Below are 22,368 nucleotides of genomic sequence, written 5' to 3'. Positions count from 1 at the left end.
AGCCCCTTTATTGTCAATGAAGAGAAACAGACACTTCTAGCAAGTAATTCATTTAATTCTGAGGAAGATACCTTAGCCAGATCAGGTGGATTATACCCTTAAAGTGTCTGCCTCTTTTACTGATCAAAGATGGGAATATTGAGTAGCTTTCTGGGATACAGATGCCTGCCTTACTCATGTCTAAAGTTAGGTGAAATGAATCTCACCCCTAGGGCCTCACACTGGCTCAGTTTTAATACATTTTCTCCTTACTTTTCAACAGTTACTAAAGCAAAGCTAAGTAAAAAACTTGATACCTCTGCACCTCTATGTTACAATACACAGGGTAGTAGATAGCAGCCCTACCATACATGTATGACCATATAATTGGGCTAGCATATTAACTTAGAATTGCATTATGCATATAATTGCTTCTATCGTCCATTCATATAACAATTCTTTTAAAACTCTTACTTCTCCACAGTTGATGTAATTAAACTAAGAGACTGTGATTTCTACTGTTGGATCCACTAAGTAAAATGTTATTTTGATCTTAGCATATAGTCATTGGTTCTACTGTTAATGGTGTGTATGGTGTTAAAAAAATGACCGTTTCCTGTTTGGTGTATATTTTTTTTTCTCTTTGGGTGAATATTATTCATCATTAAGAGAATAAAACCAGCAGTGTTCACTCCTTTCCCATTTACCATATTTACAGGATATACAGGAGTGAGAAACATTTGAAACCTAGGCAGTTATGTTATATTAGTGATATGGTTGCAGTAAACCCCATAAAACTAAATTTAGAGATGAGAAAGAGAAGATCAAGTTTGTATGCCATAATAATTTATCAGTAGTAGTAATCAGCACTTTGATTGTCTTTATCGTATCAGTACTGTGAAATAAATTCATATGAATATCAGAAAAACAAAAATAGCCTTATGGACTATAGAGAAATTCACTTAATAAAACTTAACTGCACATGGGCCTTAGTTGAATAGAATTGCTGTGTAATTAACAATATCTGACATGCAGTTTGTTTTCTGTCCATGTGATTGCAACAACAGTTCCAATTGTAGCCACTTTTTTTCTTTTCTTTTCCTTTTTCTTTCTTTCTTTGTTTCTTTCTTTGTTTCTGTTTTTTATGCAGAAGACCATCAAATGAATTGTCACAATACTCGAATAATGCAAGACACAGAAAAAGACGATAACAATAATGATGAGTATGATAATTACGATGAACTGGTGGCCAAGTCATTGTTAAATCTTGGCAAAATTGCTGAGGATGCAGCATACAGAGCCAGGACAGAATCAGAAATGAACAGCAATACATCTAATAGTCTGGAAGATGATAGTGACAAAAATGAAAATATTGGTCGGAAAAGTGAGCTGAGTTTAGACTTAGACAGTGATGTTGTTAGGGAAACAGTGGACTCCCTTAAGTTACTAGCACAAGGACACGGTGTAGTGCTATCAGAAAACATTAATGATAGAAATTATGCAGACAATACTTCACAGCAAGATAATAGGAATATGAACTTTGTAATGTTAGGGAAGCCTGTGAACAATGGACTTACGGAAAAAATGGTGGAGGAGAGTGATGAAGAGGTGTGTCTCAGCAGTTTGGAGTGCTTAAGGAACCAGTGTTTTGATCTGGCTAGGAAACTCAGTGAGACAAACCCACAGGAAAGAAATCAACAGCAAAACATGAACACTCGTCAGCATGTCAGGCAAGAAGATGACTTCCAAGGAAGAACACCAGACCGGAATTACTCTGATATGATGAACCTAATGAGGCTTGAAGAACAGTTGAGCCCCAGATCTAGGACTTTTTCTAGCTGTGCAAAGGAGGATGGTTGTCACGAAAGAGACGATGATACCACCTCTGTTACTTCAGATAGGTCTGAAGAAGTGTTTGATATGACAAAAGGTAACTTAACCCTGCTTGAAAAAGCAATTGCTTTGGAAACTGAGAGAGCAAAAGCCATGAGAGAAAAAATGGCAGTGGAAGCTGGAAGGAGGGATAATATGAGATCATTTGAGGAACAATCTCCAAGACAACTTTCTGGGGATGACAGGAAGCCTAAACCCAGTGACGGCCATGTCAAAAAGCCATATTATGGTAAAGGTAATATTTCTATATACCGTATGTTATGTCATGAGAAAGTATGATCTAACATGTTAAGTTTTGCATAGAATTCTGAAATGAATTTATTAATTCCACAAAATGATAAATTTGTTTAAATTGTGGTAGTGTGGCATGATTGTAAAATAGTTTCATGCTGTGAATATAAAATAATAATTCATTCTACAATGCTAGAAGTGTGCACAGTATTTCAGTGAATATCATTTGGCTAAACTGAAAAAATAAGTTTTCAGGGAAATAAACAAGAGATCATGTTGAAAGAGGCAAAGATTTTTCTCATATTTAATATATTTTATAGTGATTATTAAAAACGTGAGAGAGTGGAGTTTTGGTAGCAGGTAGTCAATCAGCTTTGAAGTGCATATTTTACAGGTTGGATTGGGTAGGTGGCATTGTGATTTATAAAATTATCATCAAATGACAGTTATTGATGAAGCCTCTCCCATCTAAAATGTAGAATTGCCTGATAGAAATTGAACAGTATCAGAATGACCGATAACACAAGATAGGGGCTGTGACTGCACATTAATTATCTTAAGATAGTAAGGTAATGGAAACCATTTGCTATGCAAGGCATGGTGTGGCCTGGGCTGAGATCAATAGCAATTTATTTCTTATGTGCATTCCACTTCACTGGTTTCATTCCATTGTGGAAACAGTTAAGGTGCTGCCTTGACCATAATTCAACATAGAAGATACACACACACAATGTATATACACACAGAAAAAAATAAAAGAAAAAAAAGTAAAAAAAAAAAAAAAAAAAAAAAAGGCAAACTAAAGGTTAACTTCAGAATATGTTTTAATTTATGAGATTATCCTTGTTATGGTGTGTTTATTTTACCACATTCCTCTTTAACATATCTACATCTGTACCTGTAGGGCTGTGTTGTATAAATTATTCAATACCTCCTGAAATTCACCAAACACCTTTAATTCCCATTGACTTTAGTGGAAGTTGAGGACATGCTATTATTTCTTGGGAGCTGCTAAGGGACTAGGTTCATCTTCTATTTCTTATTATAATAATAGATTCATTTCTGAAAATGAACTGAGATGTTGAGCATTTTCCTACTTTTTATAAATCTCTGTTTTGAAAGACATATATTAGCCTGAGACATTCAGGTAGGCAGAAAACATCTTGGTCCAAGAAAGGTTTTGATCTTTTTTACAAAACTTTAAGAAAAGTAATGTCCAGTCTCTTCGAAAAGCTTGGAAATTTCTATTGTCAAATGCTCTTGTGAGATGTATTGTAGCGAAGTGTTGTTGGCTTTAAGTATGTATATATATAAATCGTCTAGTGAAGGCTATCGTGATGTTGGGTATTTGGGAAAGACAACTTTAGTTTAGTGTATTATTGCATTTCCGTGTGGATGTTGTTCTAAATGTTGTTCACATATGTCACATATTAGGTGCCTTTTCCCTTTGAATATGTGTCTTTAATAAAACTACAGAAAAAAAATGGAAACACAATATTAATTTTTCAAGAGCTTTTTAACTCTTCTATTGTTCAGTCCTTCCAATCTTTATAGACATAGACTGTATGCATTTATGCATATAGATCTGCTACCCCCAAAAGGCAATATAATTTCTAAGACCATATAAGTAAAAGACAATAGGAATACTGTGGACTTAATTTTTCAGTAAATTCTAGAGCTTCTTTGAAACATTCTGTCCTTTAGGAGCTGCAGACTGAATTGAGAATAAGTCCAAACCCCAGCCAGGGAACCAAAAGACTGTGCTAGGTGTTGTGGTCGTTTAGACCAAAGAGTGTTGTGGAACTTTGGACCAAGATATGCTGTGGAAGTTTGGACCAAGAAACACTGTGCAGTGGATAGTTCTATGCTTTCTTTAATTAAGGCAAGAAATAAAAGATGATTCCTTCCTTACATTAAAAAGATAGTTGTTGAGAAAGGAAGCTTTAAGTTAGACAGTTGCTTATATCATTTGTTCTCAGCTCACATACTATCTTCCAAATACTCCTAAAAGAGATATCCACAGAGATATATGATATGATGAAGTGGAAACTTTCTGGGTACCCAGGTTTGCAATGAGAAATACTTCAAGACTTCTGTCTTGAACCATTAGGGGACCACTAACTATTTTTCCCTGCTGTTTAGAGCTTTTGTCTGAAAATTTGTGAATTTCAAAACTGTCTGAGTCCTCTAACAACCATCACTCAGGCAATATAGCCATTTTGACAAGAAGTTAAGAAATGTTGCAGAATTAAATAATAGCATGCAATATTTCTCCCCTTTGGCAATAAAGGATTTGTAGAAGAGTATCCAGTGTTCTGTGGAAAGCTATGGAAAGTTTAGTCATATGTCTTCCATTAAAAGCAATGGGAAATTTTTACAATTTTATGTAAGTTTTGAAATAATTATGAAGAGTATACAGCATCTTTTCTGACTCACTAGACCATAAAGGCTCCTAAGGATCTGATACATGCTATAACTTTACAGCATAGTCTTGAATACAGTAGAGAATTGTCTTGACACTTAAATCTTAAAGTGTCAGGATCCTCTGTTGCTCCAAATTAGAATATCTTCATTAACCTCTGTGGAGCTATGGCAACATGAAGTAGCTAAAGTTCCTCTAGATTAAAATCTATAAAAAGCCGTTATGGTCTATTAATCATCTACATTTTTTTACAGTCCTCAAATATTGTTATATTTACATAATTTGTATTTCATTTATGTTACCTTTTCACATATCTAATACTTCTGTACATTCCAAAGTTCTTGACATGAAGAGTTGCTTAGAACTGTGTATGTATGTAGCTGTGGGCTTGATGTTCTAGTGGTCTCAGCACAGGCCTATTTGGCAAGATCTCTACTCCCTCCTTTGACATTCACTCCTTCTGTGGCCTTGGTTTTAATTTTTTGATCTCTTTGTTTCAATTTCCTTAAGTATAAGGTTATGGTATTTTCAGGAGTGTTGTGATAACTCTCTTGCACTTTGAAGATGGATTTGTATGTACATTTATTATTAAAGGGAGTAAAATGAAGAACTGTATTTTACAGTCAACAAACAGGATAAGTAAAATAAAACTTTGACAATTAGGGATTCCATTTGCAAAAGTTAAGTTTTAAATATTGTATTAAAATTGAAGAATGTATTTAAGATATGGAGAGTCACTTACAGTGAGCTAAAGTGTTTTGCTAAAAGGCGTTTCTGAAGGACTTGAAATGTAAGAGTTTATCTGCATAGAACTACCAGAGGGAAATCAAGGAAAAATAAGTCCACAACTGAATATGAGCTCTCGATTCTATTTACTAAAGCTTTAAAAAATGGATTGTGTGTGAAGATCAGCAAGTACTGAAATTGCCACTAATTGCACTGAGGGTTGCATTTGTTAAAGCTGGGATGGCATTTAACGTAAGAAAGATCTCGTGGAAAATGCGTAGCAAAATTTTATTTTGCAGAGGAGAAAGCGTAACTCCTGAAGCAGAGCAATGATGAGAAAAGGAAAATATACTTAAATGAGGATAACTCCGACTGGGTATTGAAAGGATGCTGGGAAGAAAAAAAAAAAAAAGCCACAGAAAGGGAATATCGGTTAACTTTGACCCAAAATGGTAGCTGTGAGAGTATTCTGAATTTTATTCCTTCGATACTAATGTAAACATTTGTACTAGTCTCAAAGTTTGACTACTGTGGTCAATTTGATGTGATATGTAATGTATCATGTGCTGGGCTGGAAGGCTAGTAATGTTATATACAGATGTTCTGTAAAAGGAAACCAGCTGATGAAGTATGCGAACACATTCTAGTTCAGGATTAATTTCACCAGCAGTTCCACTACTTGGCAGAAAACTTTATCTTGTTGAAAAAAAAAGTCTTTTCAGACTTTTCATTGATTAGTAGACAGAAGATCCAACAACATTCTAAAAGATCATTAACCTTTTAAAGTTATGAATATTCAAGCAGCATATACATGCATTTTTGTTATGGCCCAAATTTCCACAGCAAATGCTATGTTCTGTAATTCTGATTGCAATCTTTACTACACCTTATTTTATTGAAGAGAAAGGATTATGTACATAATTTATACTGCTTTATAAGGAATTTAAAGAAAACAGAGTAATCTGCTCAGAGAGCCTTGGAAAAGGGATTTATTTGTGCAGAATCTTTGAATCATTATGCTAAAGAGCTGGGTTTGCTACTGTCAGGAATTGAACTTCTATGACATTATGTTTGTAGACTTCAATATATCAGGCAAGTAAGAATGTAAAGATGGGAAACTCCAGCTAAACAGTTTCCAAATGACCTTACACCCTTGAGCTGATGCTTGCCAGCAGAACATTGATTGACAATGATACGGCTTTGCTATAAAAAGGTCACTTTCCAATCACTCTGGATGGGTATTGCTGTGATCATAGGACTCTGCAGTCTGAAAATGATATAATGGGATAAAAGTTCCAGAACTGTGTTAAGCAGTAGTGGTTTCTTTTTTTCCTTCTAGTTTTCTTATGAACATTTACCAAAGAGTAAATGACATGATTAAATGAACCTTCTTACAGAAATGTGGAAAAGCATCATTCACTTGACACATTTGTTGTAAATTATAGATCCCTCAAGAACAGAAAAGAAAGAGAGCAAATGTCCTACCCCTGGGTGTGATGGAACTGGCCATGTAACGGGGCTTTACCCCCATCACCGCAGTTTGTCAGGATGCCCACACAAAGATAGGGTCCCTCCAGAAAGTAAGTTCACATTGTTTCATGGAAACTGGGGATAAAACTACAAGGATTTTTCTAGCATGCTGTTAAAACTTTTTACTTTAAAAGTTAATTTTATTTTTCAGTATGGTTTGTCTCAACTTAGTCAACTGTTCTGTGTTACAATTTTTTCCTTTATTCCATCATTTCCATTCTCTACTAACTTTTACACTAAAACAACAACTTTTAAAGCTGTATTCTTTGATTTTAATAATGCTAGGTTATTCATAAGTAGATTTATTTAGTCAACAGACAAAAAGGTTTCACGAAGATGTGCACTGCTTTTACTTCTGCGTGCTAATGTCTCTATTGTCTTGTACAGGAATAATTTTATTTGAAAAACTTGCAACCCCCTTCCTCTGCTATTGTTGTATCTTAAATGTAATTTATCTTAAAATAATTGATATCATTAAAAATAACAATTTGGCTATCTACTTAGTTATAAAACTCGGGATTTTGAGCAATATTACCCTCTCAATTACATGGGTGGAATTTTCTGTCATGTCAGTGGATTCTGCGCAAAGGAAGTTTACCCATCCAGACATAGATAAGGCACAGGGCTCCATTTTTGGAATTCACCTCCTTGATTGGTAGAAATGGCATAGTTCTCTTGAAGATAATTGCTCTATGCTGCTGTACCCCAGGCAGATGTCTTGCTAAGATCCAGTTATATTTGAAAGTAATTTCAAAATGGAGTTATTCTGTTGAGTCCTATGGACTAAAATCCCTACTGTCCATTAGCACTTACAGACCTAACTTCAACAGAGTTTTAAGAGACAAAAGGAAACATGAAAGACAGTCAGGGCTGTAATGATCTCCAATTTCCCAGGGCAACTAGATTCTGAAGGACAGGAAAGTGGAAATAGATCAATACACCAAGAGGAGCAGAAATAAGAAGTCTTCTCTTTCATAGTAGACTGGCTTCTTCCAGAAGTAATGAGGAAGTGCGTTAGGAAACATTGCTGCATCTTGGTTCATCTCTGAACACAGTAGATCAGATAGATTTATTCTTCACTTTGTAAGACCCTGTAAGTTTCTGCAACACGAGTATTCTTTCAGTTGCTCAAAGTTCTCTCATTTTTATAAATGGTAAATAAAAAGCCCTGTAGAAGACTATGCAAATCAAAGAAGAATATAGCTTTAAACTGTTTGCATGCTCTTGTACCTACTAAAATGGAAAAGGTGAGCTCATCTTTTTATTTTTTTCCTGTGATGTTGGCCTTGTGAAGCATGTTTCAAGAACAGCTTTAAATAGTAGGAATTTCAGAGTAAAACTGCATCTATACATGTTTTAGTACACTGATGATGGGATGATGATGATGGTTATCATTTAATCAGTATATATGGTTTGAATTCTCAAGTCTCTAAACATTATTTATTCAATTTTTTACTCAGTCAAGGAATTTACTGATTCTGTTAGAACTTTTTTTTTTTTTTTTTTTTTTTGAGAGAGAGAGAGAGAGAACTAAATGCAGATTTCCTTACTAGTGCTTGAATGCGAAAACAAGAAATTTGCAGGAGTTGGATAGCCTCTTTCCACAGAGTGATATATTGTCATCCAGCTCTGAGACGTGGATTCAGATACGTCTCACATTACACGGAACTGCCTCATGTTACCAAAAAGCTTGTGATAATTTGGAACTGCATAGCTTGAGTTTTGATTCAGCTGCTCTAAGAAACAGTAGGAGTAAGTTTTCCATCCAGTTTGCAATGGATGCAGATGTAAATCAGTTTACTAGCTTAAGCTTGTTCCACTTGTTTCTTTTTTTACAAAGGTTGGGTTGTTTTTCTTTTTTCTGTTTTTTTTTTTAATTATTATTATTTTTTTTAGTTGTTGGTTGGTTTGTTTTTTTTTTCAACCATCCCTCGAATTTTTAACTGCTTATTTTTAATTTTTAGTCTTTTTTAACAAAAATTCTATCAATTGCAGTTTTCACGTCTGTGAAAAATACAAGTTAAAATATGAAAGGGCCAATTCTACTCATCATATAGACATAGATATCTATGTGGATGTGGGCAGAACTGGGCCCTACATCAATTGGGCTGTCCTGTAGTTGGTATCAAATTCTAATCAGTGTTGCATTGAGGTGTACTTCAAGTAATCCAGTGGTCCACCAGTATAACTTGAGAGCAGATTTTCATTCTCGAGCTTAATACTGTGTGAGTAAAGTGATATATTACAAGCGCATACATTTCCTAGACAAATTTTTGTAGTCCATAATTTTTTATTGGACTGTTGCTAGCTTGCTGTTCACTGTTGAGCAGATCTTTGCTCAGTGTTTTTTGTATGAGGATGTGGGAAGTCTTGTGCTTCATTGTTGCACTACAGACACATTTGATTATAGGTTCTGTAGCCTTCATAACTTTCACTGTTGCCCTGTGTTAGAGTATAGGGGTCACAATACTTACTTCCCTCATCAGGCTTTATTGGCTATGTGTGTCATGTGTATTTTGAGGAATGCTGGTTGTTAATGAATCCTGCTTTGTTTTAAAATGGTTTCATATATACTGGGATTTGATTTTTTTTTCTTGTTTTCATACTCTGCTGTTTTCTCTTACTCTCCTTGTCAAGTTCTTGCCATGCATGAAAATGTTCTTAAGTGTCCTACACCAGGCTGCACAGGCCGGGGCCACGTAAATAGCAACAGGAATTCCCACCGAAGGTAAGGATGCCATCACTGGACACCAACCTAGAGGGAACAGTGCCTCCAAACTGCAGCCCTTCTAGCAGTCCGTGGCAGGGGGGGAGTGTGAATGTGTGTTCTGTTGTGTTGTTTCTAAGATTGACAGATGGTGCATCATGTGCTTTATCTGCTTTAAAGAGTGATATTTTTTCATGTGTTTTCTGAGGAGGATAAATGTGCATTTGCCTCAGAATGGATGAATTGATCTGCAGAATACATTTCAAGCATCCTTAGCTTTTGGGGTGTTTTTTTTTTTTTCATTTTTGTTTGTTTTGTTTTGGTTATTTTCTCCTTTCTTGTTTTGGTATTAGCAGTGATACAAAATGAGTATGACGTCCTTATGGGCATGTCACAGGGAGACTGCAGGGTCTGCCAACATCATCAAGACTAGGGCAGAGTTCTTGTCCTCACACTTCACTCTTGTCAGAGATTATATTGCATGAAAAATTCCACTCTACTTACAAAAATGGTTATTTTTTTATACATGAGAAACAGCATTTTAGGTACACAAGCATAGCAAGAGTTAACTTTTCTACCAAAAATATACTTTTGACCTCATTCACATCTATGAAAGATTATGAAAATGTCTCACTCCATTTAAAAATTAGAAGCTAAAAATGTTAAATATAAATAGTCAAAAGGAGATCAAGAAAAAAGGTAACTTTTCTACAGTTTCCTAAAATTACTAATAGAATCTTATAGAAAGGATGCAATTTCCCTTTAATTTTTTTTAGACAAATAAAAAAATTATCACAACATTGCTGTAACTCTTAGTAAGTCATAGTATTCTCACAAAATACAAGATCTTGCTTATTTCTTTACAGTTTTTAAAAAATCCAGGAAATGTGAGTGGACGGTATAAGGATGCAAGGTTCCTATTTAGTTCCTTTTTCACTGTTAATTGTAGCATCAATGTGTAAGGGACTGCACAGGTACTGAATGCTCGGTCTTGTCAAGCTCTGCCTCACTGGAGCCCCGTGTATTTACTGCATGCCTCCTGGAAGACTCTTGTGAGTGCCTTACCCTATACAATAAGCTCTGGTACCCCTTTCTTCTCTGTAGTGATGCTGCTGTTAGATGCGGCAAAAATCTCTGAGAAGGCGTTATGGGATTTACTACTGCTTGAAGCAGCATTCACTTCTGGTTGAATATCTACTAGACTATTAGAGGTGTCTGAAAAGAGCATATCAATAGAGAGCAGCTGCCCTCTGGCATGACTCCAGATCCCCCTCACCCCTCTGCAGAGCTAGGAAACCGAAGAAGGGCTGAAAGGAGCAGTCTGCAGTCTCTGCTCACCTCCTTCTGCAGCTTTTGGGGCATTTTGCTCTGCTTCACTATTTTATTTTATTTTATTTTATTTTTTTCCCGTAGAGAAGGGAACATCTGGGAATGCACTGATTTGCCTTTCATTTTCTTTTCCTGTGGAGAACACAGAGAACTGCAGTCCCATAAGCACGCAATAGACCGTGACAAGGAAAGGATCCCCTCCATTGTCAGGTCACAGGTTTTTGCAGCTTCACTAAGAGCACCATCTGCTGGCGTCATATACTTATTTTTTACTGTTCTGCATCTTTTCAAAAAAAAAAAAAAAAAAAAAAAAAAGGCTTATTTTAGTCACTGCAATGGTAATTCAGTGTTTGCAAATTTAATTGAATTTCAAGTGCAGAATTTCCTTTCATGTTATATCATCTTTTATTAGAAAACATACCTTAGTGCTTGAATTTCATGAACAATCACTAAGCATAATACATTTGAGATGTAGATTTAGAGACCTTAGGCCAAATTTTGCACTCATTTATATAACTTGCTTTTGATAAATCTGAATAAAGTGTGAAGCAGTGCAAAATTTGGCCTATATGGTGTTTAATCATCTTTAGAAGCCATTTCATTGACAACATTTACAGATTCATAAAGGTTACAAGTCTGCTAACAGAGCTGCATAATAGATCCCAGGTTATATTCTCCTCTCTTACTGGTATGTTCACTGGCTGACATCCATAAATGATCTACCCACATACAGTCAGAGAAGAACAGTTCTAAGATCTACTGTGTAACTTTGAAAACAGAAGAAAGGAAGTCTAGAGAAAATACACATGACCAAAAAGCTTTTGGAAAGTCTTTTCCTTCAGATTCTTCCTGATACAGGCTAAGGAGAAGAAGGAGTAATTGGATCAGTGCTATAATGTGAAACTACGCAGGACAAGAAAATTAAATTTCCTTTCTGTAATTGCAGCCTCTCTGGATGTCCTATTGCTGCAGCAGAGAAACTGGCTAAAGCTCAAGAGAAGCATCAGAACTGTGATGTGTCAAAATCAAACCAGGCATCAGATCGGGTTTTAAGGTATTAGAAATCACTATAATACTTATTATTATGCAGAATTCATCACACATTCACCTAATCTGAGAATTTATATTTATATACATTGTATATACATATATATCTCCTTTAAAGAAGAGTTAGAATTAGGGCTTCTGGATCCAATTCTCACAAAGTATGTTTCCCACTCAATTTACATGGGGGAGGGTTGGTAATTATTTTGGCAAATACATGTAAAGCTGAAAAGCTCATTTTTGTCTTAGGCATTGTTTGGTGTAAAGATGACTGCTGGAGTGCAAAGTCTAAGAACAGTGTGAAAAAAGTTGGTATCTTTTGGGAATAAACTAATATTTACCGGTAAGTCTTGGTTTTTTCAGCAGGCTTTTACTAGTAAATATCAGTTTAAATTAAACCAGAAGCCCTATTTGCATTACCAAAATGGTTGTAGACCTTTTTGACAGGACACTTGGAAAAATGATGAATACAGCTTAGATCCCAAAATAAAGTCAGATGTAGTTCTTTGTTCCTCTACTCACTTCCAGGAAGGATGGAAAGGAAAGAAAATTTATCCTAAATTTTATATGATCTTGAACCACTTTGACATAATTATACTCCTTCTCTTCATCCATATATTATTCTTCATTAATCCAAAGCTATAACTAGCTCTCCACTATTGTCTCCTCTTTTGAGATATATGGGTGGAAAAAATATTGTTTCTAAGGAGCTGAAGTGTGAAGGATACATGTGAAAGAACTAGACTTCTGCATGGTTATTCCAGCCTTGTATTGATGATGCCCCAAGAGCTGCAGAATTTCTTAGTGGATACTGCGGTATTTGTGGGCTGGGATAGGTACATTCCTCTCAGCTGTCATGAGGAGCATGGAGGAAGTGCCACAGATTTAGTTCCCAGCGTTTCCTATTTATCCCATTAGTTTCTTAGTATTGGATTATCTTATAGATTTAAAATCATAGAATCATGGAATCACAAGGTTGGAAACGACCTGCAAGGTCATCTAGTCCAACTGCCTTCCCATTCCCGTTGGTACCACATGCTACTAAACCATATCTCGTAGCTCCTCATCCAGATGCCTCTTGAACACTGCCAGGGACAGCGACTCCACCACCTCCCTGGGCAGGCCGTTCCAGTGCCTGACCACTCTCTGAGAGAAAAAATTTCTCGTAAAGTCTAACCTAAACCTCCTCTGGTACAACTTCTGGCCATTTCCTTGGGTTCTGTTATTTGCCTGGGAGAAGAGTACACTATTGATCCTATTCATCCTATTGATGACCCTTCATCTAGGTCATCAATAAAGACACTAAACAGTATGGGCCCCAGCACCGACCCCTGGGGGACACCACTTGAAACGGGTTGCCAGCTGGACTTAGCTCCATTGACCACCACCCGCTGGGCACAGGTCTGATAGGGTTGCTTAAAATGAAATTTTGCATTGTCAAGATTATTCTTTGCATATTCTCTTAAGCTTCACATAGTCATAATATTAAAAAAAAAAAAAAAAAGAAAAAGAAAGAAAACACTGTTTTGATAGAACTAAGAACACAGATTTATTGCTCACATCTGTGGTATTTTTTTTCTAGGGCCTATTGACTTCTTTTCTTCCCTTGGATTGTTTTGGATGTTTTTTTTTCTTAACTGCCCCTAATTCAGATTATTCTACTTTTCATATAACATCCCAGACAGTTTTCTTATAGAAAGATTCTTAAAGCCTACTAATAAACAAGACCTTTTGAGGGCATAACATAGTTTCTCATCGGTAGAAAAAGGCAAATAAAAAAATGCAGTGGTTTTTATTACTGTTCATTAGGGATGCCATACAAAGAAAGCAACTGCTCAAAAGCAGCATCCAGTTTTCTGGAAAACTCCCTAGGAAATTGCACTGCAATCTTAATGTTGCTTGTGAGTCTGCCCTGTGTTTCACATTTTATCAGCAATTCAGATAATGCTTTCATCTTATCTCCTGCTTCCCTTTTACCTTTAAGTCACTGAAGTATTTGAGAGGAAGAACTTGGAAGTTAATTATCATATTTACATGCAGGCATCTAATAGGGAGACAGTGATGTTCTGAGAAAAAGTCTTGAATATTTGTCTTCATCCCAGTTTCCATCCCACTTTCATTTAGAATTTCTTAAAGAGAAATCAAATTCATAAGACCTCTGTTCCGCAGAAATTTTGAATTCACACTGAATGTACAAGAACTGAATCACATTTTTTGTTAGCTGAACATGGATTGTCTTGAGGTAGAATCAAAATAATATTCATATCAGCTCATTGCGTAAATGCTCCCACTGTGTTTTGAAGGAAGAAATATCCAAAGAAGTTAGCAAACATAAATCAAAGGAAATAGTATGACTAATGTGAGTTTTTGGGTGATCTTTACATAAATATCCTAAATTATATGAAAATGAATTGATTCAGAAAAACATAATATTCAAAATCTAATTCTTACTAGATATCGCATTCCATTTTGCCAACCTTCCTCTGGTCTTGACTGAGTTTACGATCTTACAACTGTTCCTTCTATTCCCACTGGTTGTAAATGCAGTAACAAAAAAAAAAAAAAAAGAGAGAGAGAGAGAAACTTTTCAGGACAGTATGATTCTTGATTCCAGCAGAAGCACCTAAGATGTATTGTTCATCATCTTTACCTCCTGCTAAATGCAGTAGGTAGGCAAGCATCACTGCATAGACTCTGCTTCCTATGACCCATTTATATAACACTTTCTTGTGTAGGAAAGGTTTCCGAGATCTGACCTTGCCTTATACACTGAAGGCTGATGACTTCTGTGTCCACATGCAGAAGACGATGTGACAGTGGAGAAGTTCACTACAACATTCTTTAACTGAGATTTCACAACTTTCTTCAAGGGCCTGAAAGAGATCAGTTGGGACTATCCTCCCTGATCCTAAAGGAAAGAGAAATTTAGCTGATACACATTTATTCTGTATTCATTCAGATAACTTTCCTTTAGGTATTTATGTAGCAAGAGTTGCAGCTCCTGCCCGAACCTTGTATTTAAGGGTGAGCAGGACCTGTGAGTCAGCTGAAAGTCCACAGAAATGGTGAGAGTCTCCTGTGTATTGTTCAAGATCAACCTGGAACTCTATAGTGAAGGATGAAACAAGACTAAGTCATTTGGAAAATGTACAGGAGAACAGCATGCAACTCTGTTGAAAAAGACTTAGAGGAAACTCCATTAATTAAACAGAGCTTCCAGTGCTTTTTTTTTTCTTTTTTTTTCTTTTTTGACTTTTGAAGGAATTTGTTCAAACTTCTTCTGTCAGTCCACTTATCCTTTTTTGATTCACCTCCCAAAAGAGAAAATGTTTGCTATGTGGTGCAATTACGAGGGGAAAGCAGAACCCTGGGGTATTTTAAAACAGAATTTTAAAATACTTTTAGATACAGGATACATTCAGCTGTAATAGAATTAATTTTGTCTAGGCTTTGTTCAAGAAAATATATATTGTTTGTCTGCTGAAAATAACCAAACAAAGCAAATGCAATAATATATTGCTGTCTCATGAGTGCAAGAAATAACTAAGATTTTCTAATCTGAACTATAAATTATGCACAAACACAGTAAACTGAACTGCATCTAACAAACTTTACATATCTTTAATTTCTAGGCCCATGTGCTTTGTTAAGCAATTGGAGATCCCTCAGTATGGCTACAGAAACAATGTCCCCACCACCACACCCCGCTCCAACTTGGCCAAGGAACTAGAGAAATACTCTAAGACTACGTTTGAATATAACAGTTATGACAACCATGCCTATGGCAAGAGAGCCATAGCTCCCAAGGTGCAATCCAGGGATATATCCCCCAAAGGATATGATGGTAGGAGGTGCACACTCTTATACATGAGAGACAAGTTTGCAGTTGATCATGTTGTTGTATATGTAAACATCATATAAATAAGACATGTTTTCATGTTCATATAGTATTATGAGGAATGCTGTCATGTGTAAGTTATTTTTAAAGGCCTTTTTAAAAAGCGTTGTTTTATACGGTGCTTGCTTCACAGTTGTTGCACTGGCAAAAGAACATCTCCAGCTATTAAGCTCCTGGGATGTGTTGTGATTGCAGTAAAACTAAGGAATAGAACTATTTCTTGTGGTGCAGGAGCACTGCATTGTGTTGCTGTCTGGGAGACCTGGCCTCATGGGTCACATTAGGATTCTCATTTCTGTATAGCAGTTCAAGTAACTCATAAAGATAACATACGTACTCTGTGGGGATGTGGAAGTAGAAAACCTGGATCTCATTGCACTTCAGAAATCTCTGCTACTTACTTAATGAGGCATTTGTGCTCATTTTATCCTTGTGAATACACTCGTAGAGTTCTTTGGGAAACCTCACATTACATTCAGAATTAGACTGAAAGTGGCTTCAGTTCAAGTGAATACAGTAGTGTCCATCAAGCAAGAGGATTTTGATTAGGGATGAAAATGAACTACATGATGAAGAATGCAGGATTTGGATTGTAACTTTTGAGGACATCAAGATTTTTTCAAAACAATACAAATTTTATATATATGTATATTACATGTATGTATATGATATAGTAATAAATGTGTTTTTTTTTTTTTTTTTTTTTTTTTTGTTAAAATATTTGATGCTATTCACTTACTACCGTAGGAAATTTCAAGCAGGTGCCAGATTTTTTGTTAGGAAAACAGAAATAAGTATGCTATACAAAACAATCCAATCCATGCTGTTGCCTGAGCACAGACTCTGATGTTCAAAACTAGGCAAGTGGAGAAAAGGAAAATTGATACAGCTCCCGCCTCCATATCTCTAATGTTTTGGATATTTTGTTTTCTCTTAGAAACAACAGGCATATTTTTCCACTATAGCAGAAAGGAGAAGAGGTATGAAAGGCAACTTATTTTTGAGTAAAAGTGGCCTTTTTTCTTCTCTCATACACTCATCACATTTGCCTGTGTCAGAGAAAGGGCTTGAACATTACTAAAGGTAATGCACTAACTGTAACTGTGGTTAGTAAGCTAATGATATAAGAAAAACTGTTGCATATATGCTCTGTCTACTCTTGCAAAGGGCAAGAATCAGTGTGTTACTAGGGAACCTGTGAATATGCATATGTATGGATTGAGGTACTGATGTTTGAGCAAGTAATGCATATTTTTTCTCATTGAAGACCCTATTTCAGCAAAGAATTAGAAAGGATACTTTTTTCAAAATCATCAGAACTTGAAAATACATGTAGCATTAAACACAAGTTCAACAGTGGTCTTAAATAATGAAATATTTGGGTGATATAGCTATCTTTCTACATTCTCACCTTATTTTGATATGAATTAGAATTTTACTTTGGGAATCTTTTTGGATTGGGACAAGCTTGTTTCACTGCTCAGTTATCTAAGCCACAGGGGACAGAGGGACACAAAATACACGTGATTTATGCTGGTACAGCAAGTATACATTATTCTTGTGTACTGAGGAAACCTGATGCTCATTACAGCTGGAGCAGGTTGTCTGACAAACGAAGGCAAATTTCCAACGGATTTTATCCATAGTGCTACTTCTGCAGGCAGTGGCACACGCTGTAGCTGCATGTGATGTGTGTGTTGTTTGACCAGGCAGATATGCTGACTTGATCCCAGGCATCATTTGAGTTTTCATTTGTACCCAATCAGTAATACTCAGAAAACGTTTAGAATCCCTAGATCTTTAATATTATATGATCACTCCATCATGTTTGTCTTAAATGGACAAATGGCTTCAGAGTTCCTCAGGAAGATCAGCTAAAGATGAAGTAAAATTCTGTCACTGGCATTCAGCGGGACCGAGGTTTTGCTGACAGCTATTGGAAACACTTGAATATGAAGGCAGTTTCAGGAAGAGTCTCTTAACTTAAAAGAGCCACTTTTCCTCAAGAAATTTTGCAGCATTTCTAAGTGATTTCATAGTTGTATGTAAAATAAATTATTAATTATTTGTACCAAGACCATTATGGAGGTACTGAGCGTACACTTCTTATGTGTGTTGGCACGTACACATTTATATGAGAGCAGATTATGTTTTGAAAAGTATTTTCATCTTGAAAATATTGAAGGAAAGCCTAAATTTTCTGGGGAACTTGCATCTAAGCAGCAGTCTATTTTTTCTGACCATATAAGCTGTGACAAACAGTTTAAGGATATGAAAAATCAATAACTTCATGTTTCAGTCTTATTTTAATTGTAAGCGAGCATTGTATTTTCATCATCAGAGAAAGGCATTATATGTTCAAGAAGTGTATGGCTGTGTGTGACATGAACATAAATATCTCCTTTGTATTGTTTTCTTGATTTTTTTTTCAGTAAGCTTTAACAACAAACAAACAAAAATGGATACTTTGTATTGTGAGATAGAATGCTCCAATAACTCCTGGAGAATAAGCCCTGGTTGTGTTTGTGTATTTGCTTTATCTTTTATACCAGTTTCATGTTTGTTCACATCTTGGGGTTTATTGGGTTATTGGTATACAGCAGCAGACATAAGAACAGTTAGACTCAGCATGCAGGAGATAGCAGCCCTTTCAGTTTCTCAGATGATGACAAACTCCTCTCATCCCACCAATAATGGTGGGACCTTCTGTCAAAACACTGAGAAAACGTTAGGGGTGGGATTCATCTGACCATATCTAGAATTCTATTGTGTATACCACCTATATCTGAACTAGTCGCCCTTTTCAAACCCATAGAGGAAGATAGATGCTTCTTTGATGCCATTCATCTCTTCCTGAAGTACACATTTAAACTAGGTACGTCATTGCCCAAAAGTTTTTTTCTACTGTTGATAGAGAAAGCTTGTAGTGACTAGATCAGATACCTGAAATAAGATGAGATTAATATCTCATGGTGCGAGTAATAAAAATCGTTGCAACTGTAATTAATGTCCTTAATAAGTTCAGTATATAGCCAATACTGGGGATGGGGTTCTCTGAGTAGAGTTAAATTCCTTTCAGAATATCAGAGTTCGCTCCTTTAAGTTGTTGAGATCTTTCCCACTCCTCTGTTGTTAATTAGAAAGAGGAGACTTTAGACTTAGAGACGTTCTCTGTAATTAGCCCCTAGACATGCCTGGTAGGCAGCCAGTATGCTGGATGGAAATACAGTGGATTAGACTTGTATCTATTATTAATGGAAAAGGTGTTTGGTTTCACTGCTGGATCATAAAGCATAGGTGGACTGGAGAGCTCCAGAATCTGGTGTCACAGAGCTGAGCTATGTAGCAAGCAGAATTATGTGATAGTGAAACAGTGTAGCTTCCCCTTCCTTTGCAATGGACTTGATTTAATTCATTATAAATTGGTGGTCTTTGTTTCTCCTGAAAAGCTAACATGGAATGAGCAGTCTGGGCTATATGACTTCTTTTAAAATGTGCACTTACAGTTAATTTAAAATAGCCATGGCCATTTCTCTCCGAGTTTTGCTTAAATCATTGGTTATCTAAAAGCTAAGAACTGTGTAGCATGCATATAGCACTTTAAGCCTTCAAAGTGTTTTGCAAGTGAATCACAACACAACTAAATTTTAGAAGCAATTTTCTATTTATAGGGAAAATGAATTCAAGGGATAACATAGCTTGACCAAGGCCACAGAGGAGTCCATATCAGAGCCTGCATGAGTTTCTGATGGTTAGTCCTATGTATAAAGCTGCATATTTCCTCCCTTTAACACACATTGTTACATATATGATTTCACATGTAGTATGTCTCTTATGTTCATTTAAATGTGACCTTCTGTGAGAAGACTAGCGTTCTTTTGCAAGTAACATAAGCCTTATTTGTCCATATAAATTTTGAAAGATATTTCTAATTTGACATGCTTAGCTGTACAGGATGCTTGCTGTGTTATCACAGTAGAAACTGAATTATTCAATTATTTCCTTCCTTAAATATACAAAAATTCATGTGTGTTTTGGATGCCATTACAAAGTAAGAATGGATAAATGCTGAATTTTTAATGACTGCCACTGGCTACTGTATTAATGATAAAACTCTGGAGAAATTGTTCACAGGTTTATTATTAGTGGATACCCTGCAAAAGTAGTGCTACTATGTGTTTAAAACAAAGAAAAGTGATGAATGTTCAGCATTCACTTCACTTAAAAAAATCACACCCTGTGCATTATGTGGCTTTCCTGAGAAAATTTCATCTGTTATGAATTAAGTGAAACACTATTTCCTTTACAGTAAAAATAGCACCATGATTTTTTCTTTTTTTTCTTTTCTTTTTTCTTTTCTTTTTTTTTTTTTTTTTAAGAAGGGAGATGACATAAGCTCTAGCAGAGATATTTTGCTTTCTGATTCTTCTTTTGAATACTGCCTGCCTAGTACAGCAGCCTGTGGTTCACAAATGGGCTGCGCTCATGGGAGCAGATTATTATATGTATGTCTGCTCAGACAAATGCACCTGAAGAGTCTGGCATTTAAATGGAACCCATCACAGAAGAGCTCTAGCTAGAGTCTGACCTTTTTTGTATAGCTCTCTAATCAGCATGCTAGTTTGTTATTGTTATACTGTGCTATATGGTATGATCTCTACAGTATACATTTCCATCGTAAGGGGAAATAGTCACGGTAATATCCATTTATGTATCCTATGACCTTGACTTTTATATGAGAATATGTAAACTTTTAGATTTTGGAGACTAGCTGACACCTTGCATTTTATAGAAGTGCTTTTAAATAATTTATTTGGGGAAAGGATTGGAGAAATAAGTGGGCTAATAGGACTGTTTTGCATTATTATTACAATACATTTGGCTGTAAGGAGCATGTCTTAATACAGTGCAACAGTTCTACATTGTATTTAAATAGAATGGAAGTGAACTTTGTCAGTGCGTTAGTGGTTTCTGTCAGTCAGAATACAGTGCTCTGTGTCTCAGTATGAGCAGTAATGAGCATCTTTGGCCCTTATTGTTTTTATAAAGAATTGTAAGCACTTGGGATGTTTGAAGCTGGGGGTGAGTCACTCATGTTTGTTTCCATTTATGCAGCCACTGCTTTTGCCTCTGTGAGATCCGTGGTATAACTTACATGTGGCCACTTTCTTTCTTCTTTCATCATTTTCTTGTCTTCCTCTCCTTTCTGATGGTCAGTCTCCTAGTGTGTATAGGAAGAACAATCCTTCTAGGAAGTGTGAAGTGTTTAAGAATATATGGTTAGCACATTGGTCCAGAGACCCGAGCCCTTTCAGTGTGCTTGATGTCCAGTAGCCTTGGGGAGTATAGACCTTAAAACTACACTTGCTCATGTAGCTATGAAAGGTCCTATAATGTTACGTTGCCCCTCATTAGTAAAACTGAACAACCTGAGCAGATCCTACCTTTTGTCTGACTCTATATGTGGGTAAAAGCAGTGTTTCTTTGTGTTTTTATTGTTTTCTAAATCCAGCCTGTTTGTCAGAAGAATTCATGATCACATCATACAGATTTGTACGGGGGATTATTTCACACGAACTCATATATTTAGCATATAAAAATCACAGGCAGAAATCAAGAAATACAGCCATCATTCTTATTGCCTTTTTTATTTTATTTTTTTTTGTATTGGTTACTGTTGCTCATTATAAATTTCACCTCCAGCAGTTTGTTTTTCTCTTCACTTATGCAGAATGCTAGTTCTTTTGAGTCATACTTGTCATATTTCTTCCCACAGCTAAACGTTACTGTAAGAATTCAAGTCCAACCAGCAGCACAACAAGCAGTTATGCCCCTAGCAGCAGCAGCAATATGAGTTGTGGTGGAGGCAGCAGTGCCAGCAGTACCTGCAGCAAGAGCAGCTTTGACTACACTCATGACATGGAGGCAGCACACATGGCTGCTACTGCTATTCTGAATCTTTCCACCCGCTGCAGGGAGATGCCTCAGAACCTCTCCACTAAGCCTCAGGATCTCTGTGCAAGGGTAAAAATCAGTAATTCTGTTTGTTGATGAAGATTCATCTTTACTGCACTAGCTTTGTGCCTCTGATAGAAAGAAGAATGCTTTTTTTTTTTTTTCTTTTACTCAAAATTAACATAATCTCACGTTTCTGCTAGAGCAGAAAAAGAAAGGAAATTGCTCTCAAGTATCTTGGGAAAACCTGATCGGTATATAAACCGAAAGCATGATAGCATGTACTCCCTCGTTTTTTAATTTGTCTCTTAGTAGTGAGATCTGTAATTATAAAAGATGTTTGAATTGCTCAAGTGGTATTAATTGCACTACAGATTTTTTGCTAAACACTGTCTGATTCATACATTTTGTGAAAAGATCAAGATTTAATGATATGATTTCATTTAAAAGTCGTATATGAGACCTGAGGTTCTAAGATCTATTAAAAGGAAATCTATGCTGCTTGTATGTTAGAATTTCTTGCCTATGTATGGTATCACAGTTCTTAAGTAATTGCATTAGACATTTGAAACAGACAATAAATCCTCCAGTACACGTGATTTCAAAGGTGCTTATCAGGTGCAGGGTCACTGATGTTCTGCATGTTCATAGTCT

General features: G+C 36.0%; 1 protein-coding gene across 1 annotated transcript in view; it reads left to right on the top strand.

Moving 5' to 3' along the window:
- The window catches only part of MYT1L (myelin transcription factor 1 like), a 300,887-nt gene that overhangs the window by 218,473 nt on the left and 60,046 nt on the right, over nucleotides 1-22,368 (top strand). The window contains 6 exon segments of the mRNA XM_046939137.1: nucleotides 1,130-2,107; nucleotides 6,697-6,831; nucleotides 9,419-9,509; nucleotides 11,764-11,871; nucleotides 15,494-15,705; nucleotides 21,536-21,783. Of these exon segments, the coding sequence (XP_046795093.1) occupies nucleotides 1,130-2,107; nucleotides 6,697-6,831; nucleotides 9,419-9,509; nucleotides 11,764-11,871; nucleotides 15,494-15,705; nucleotides 21,536-21,783 (1,772 nt within the window).

This window comes from Gallus gallus, chromosome 3 (assembly GCF_016699485.2).
Source record: "Gallus gallus isolate bGalGal1 chromosome 3, bGalGal1.mat.broiler.GRCg7b, whole genome shotgun sequence".
NCBI lineage: Eukaryota > Metazoa > Chordata > Aves > Galliformes > Phasianidae > Gallus > Gallus gallus.
This window is presented reverse-complemented; position numbering and strand designations above follow the sequence as displayed.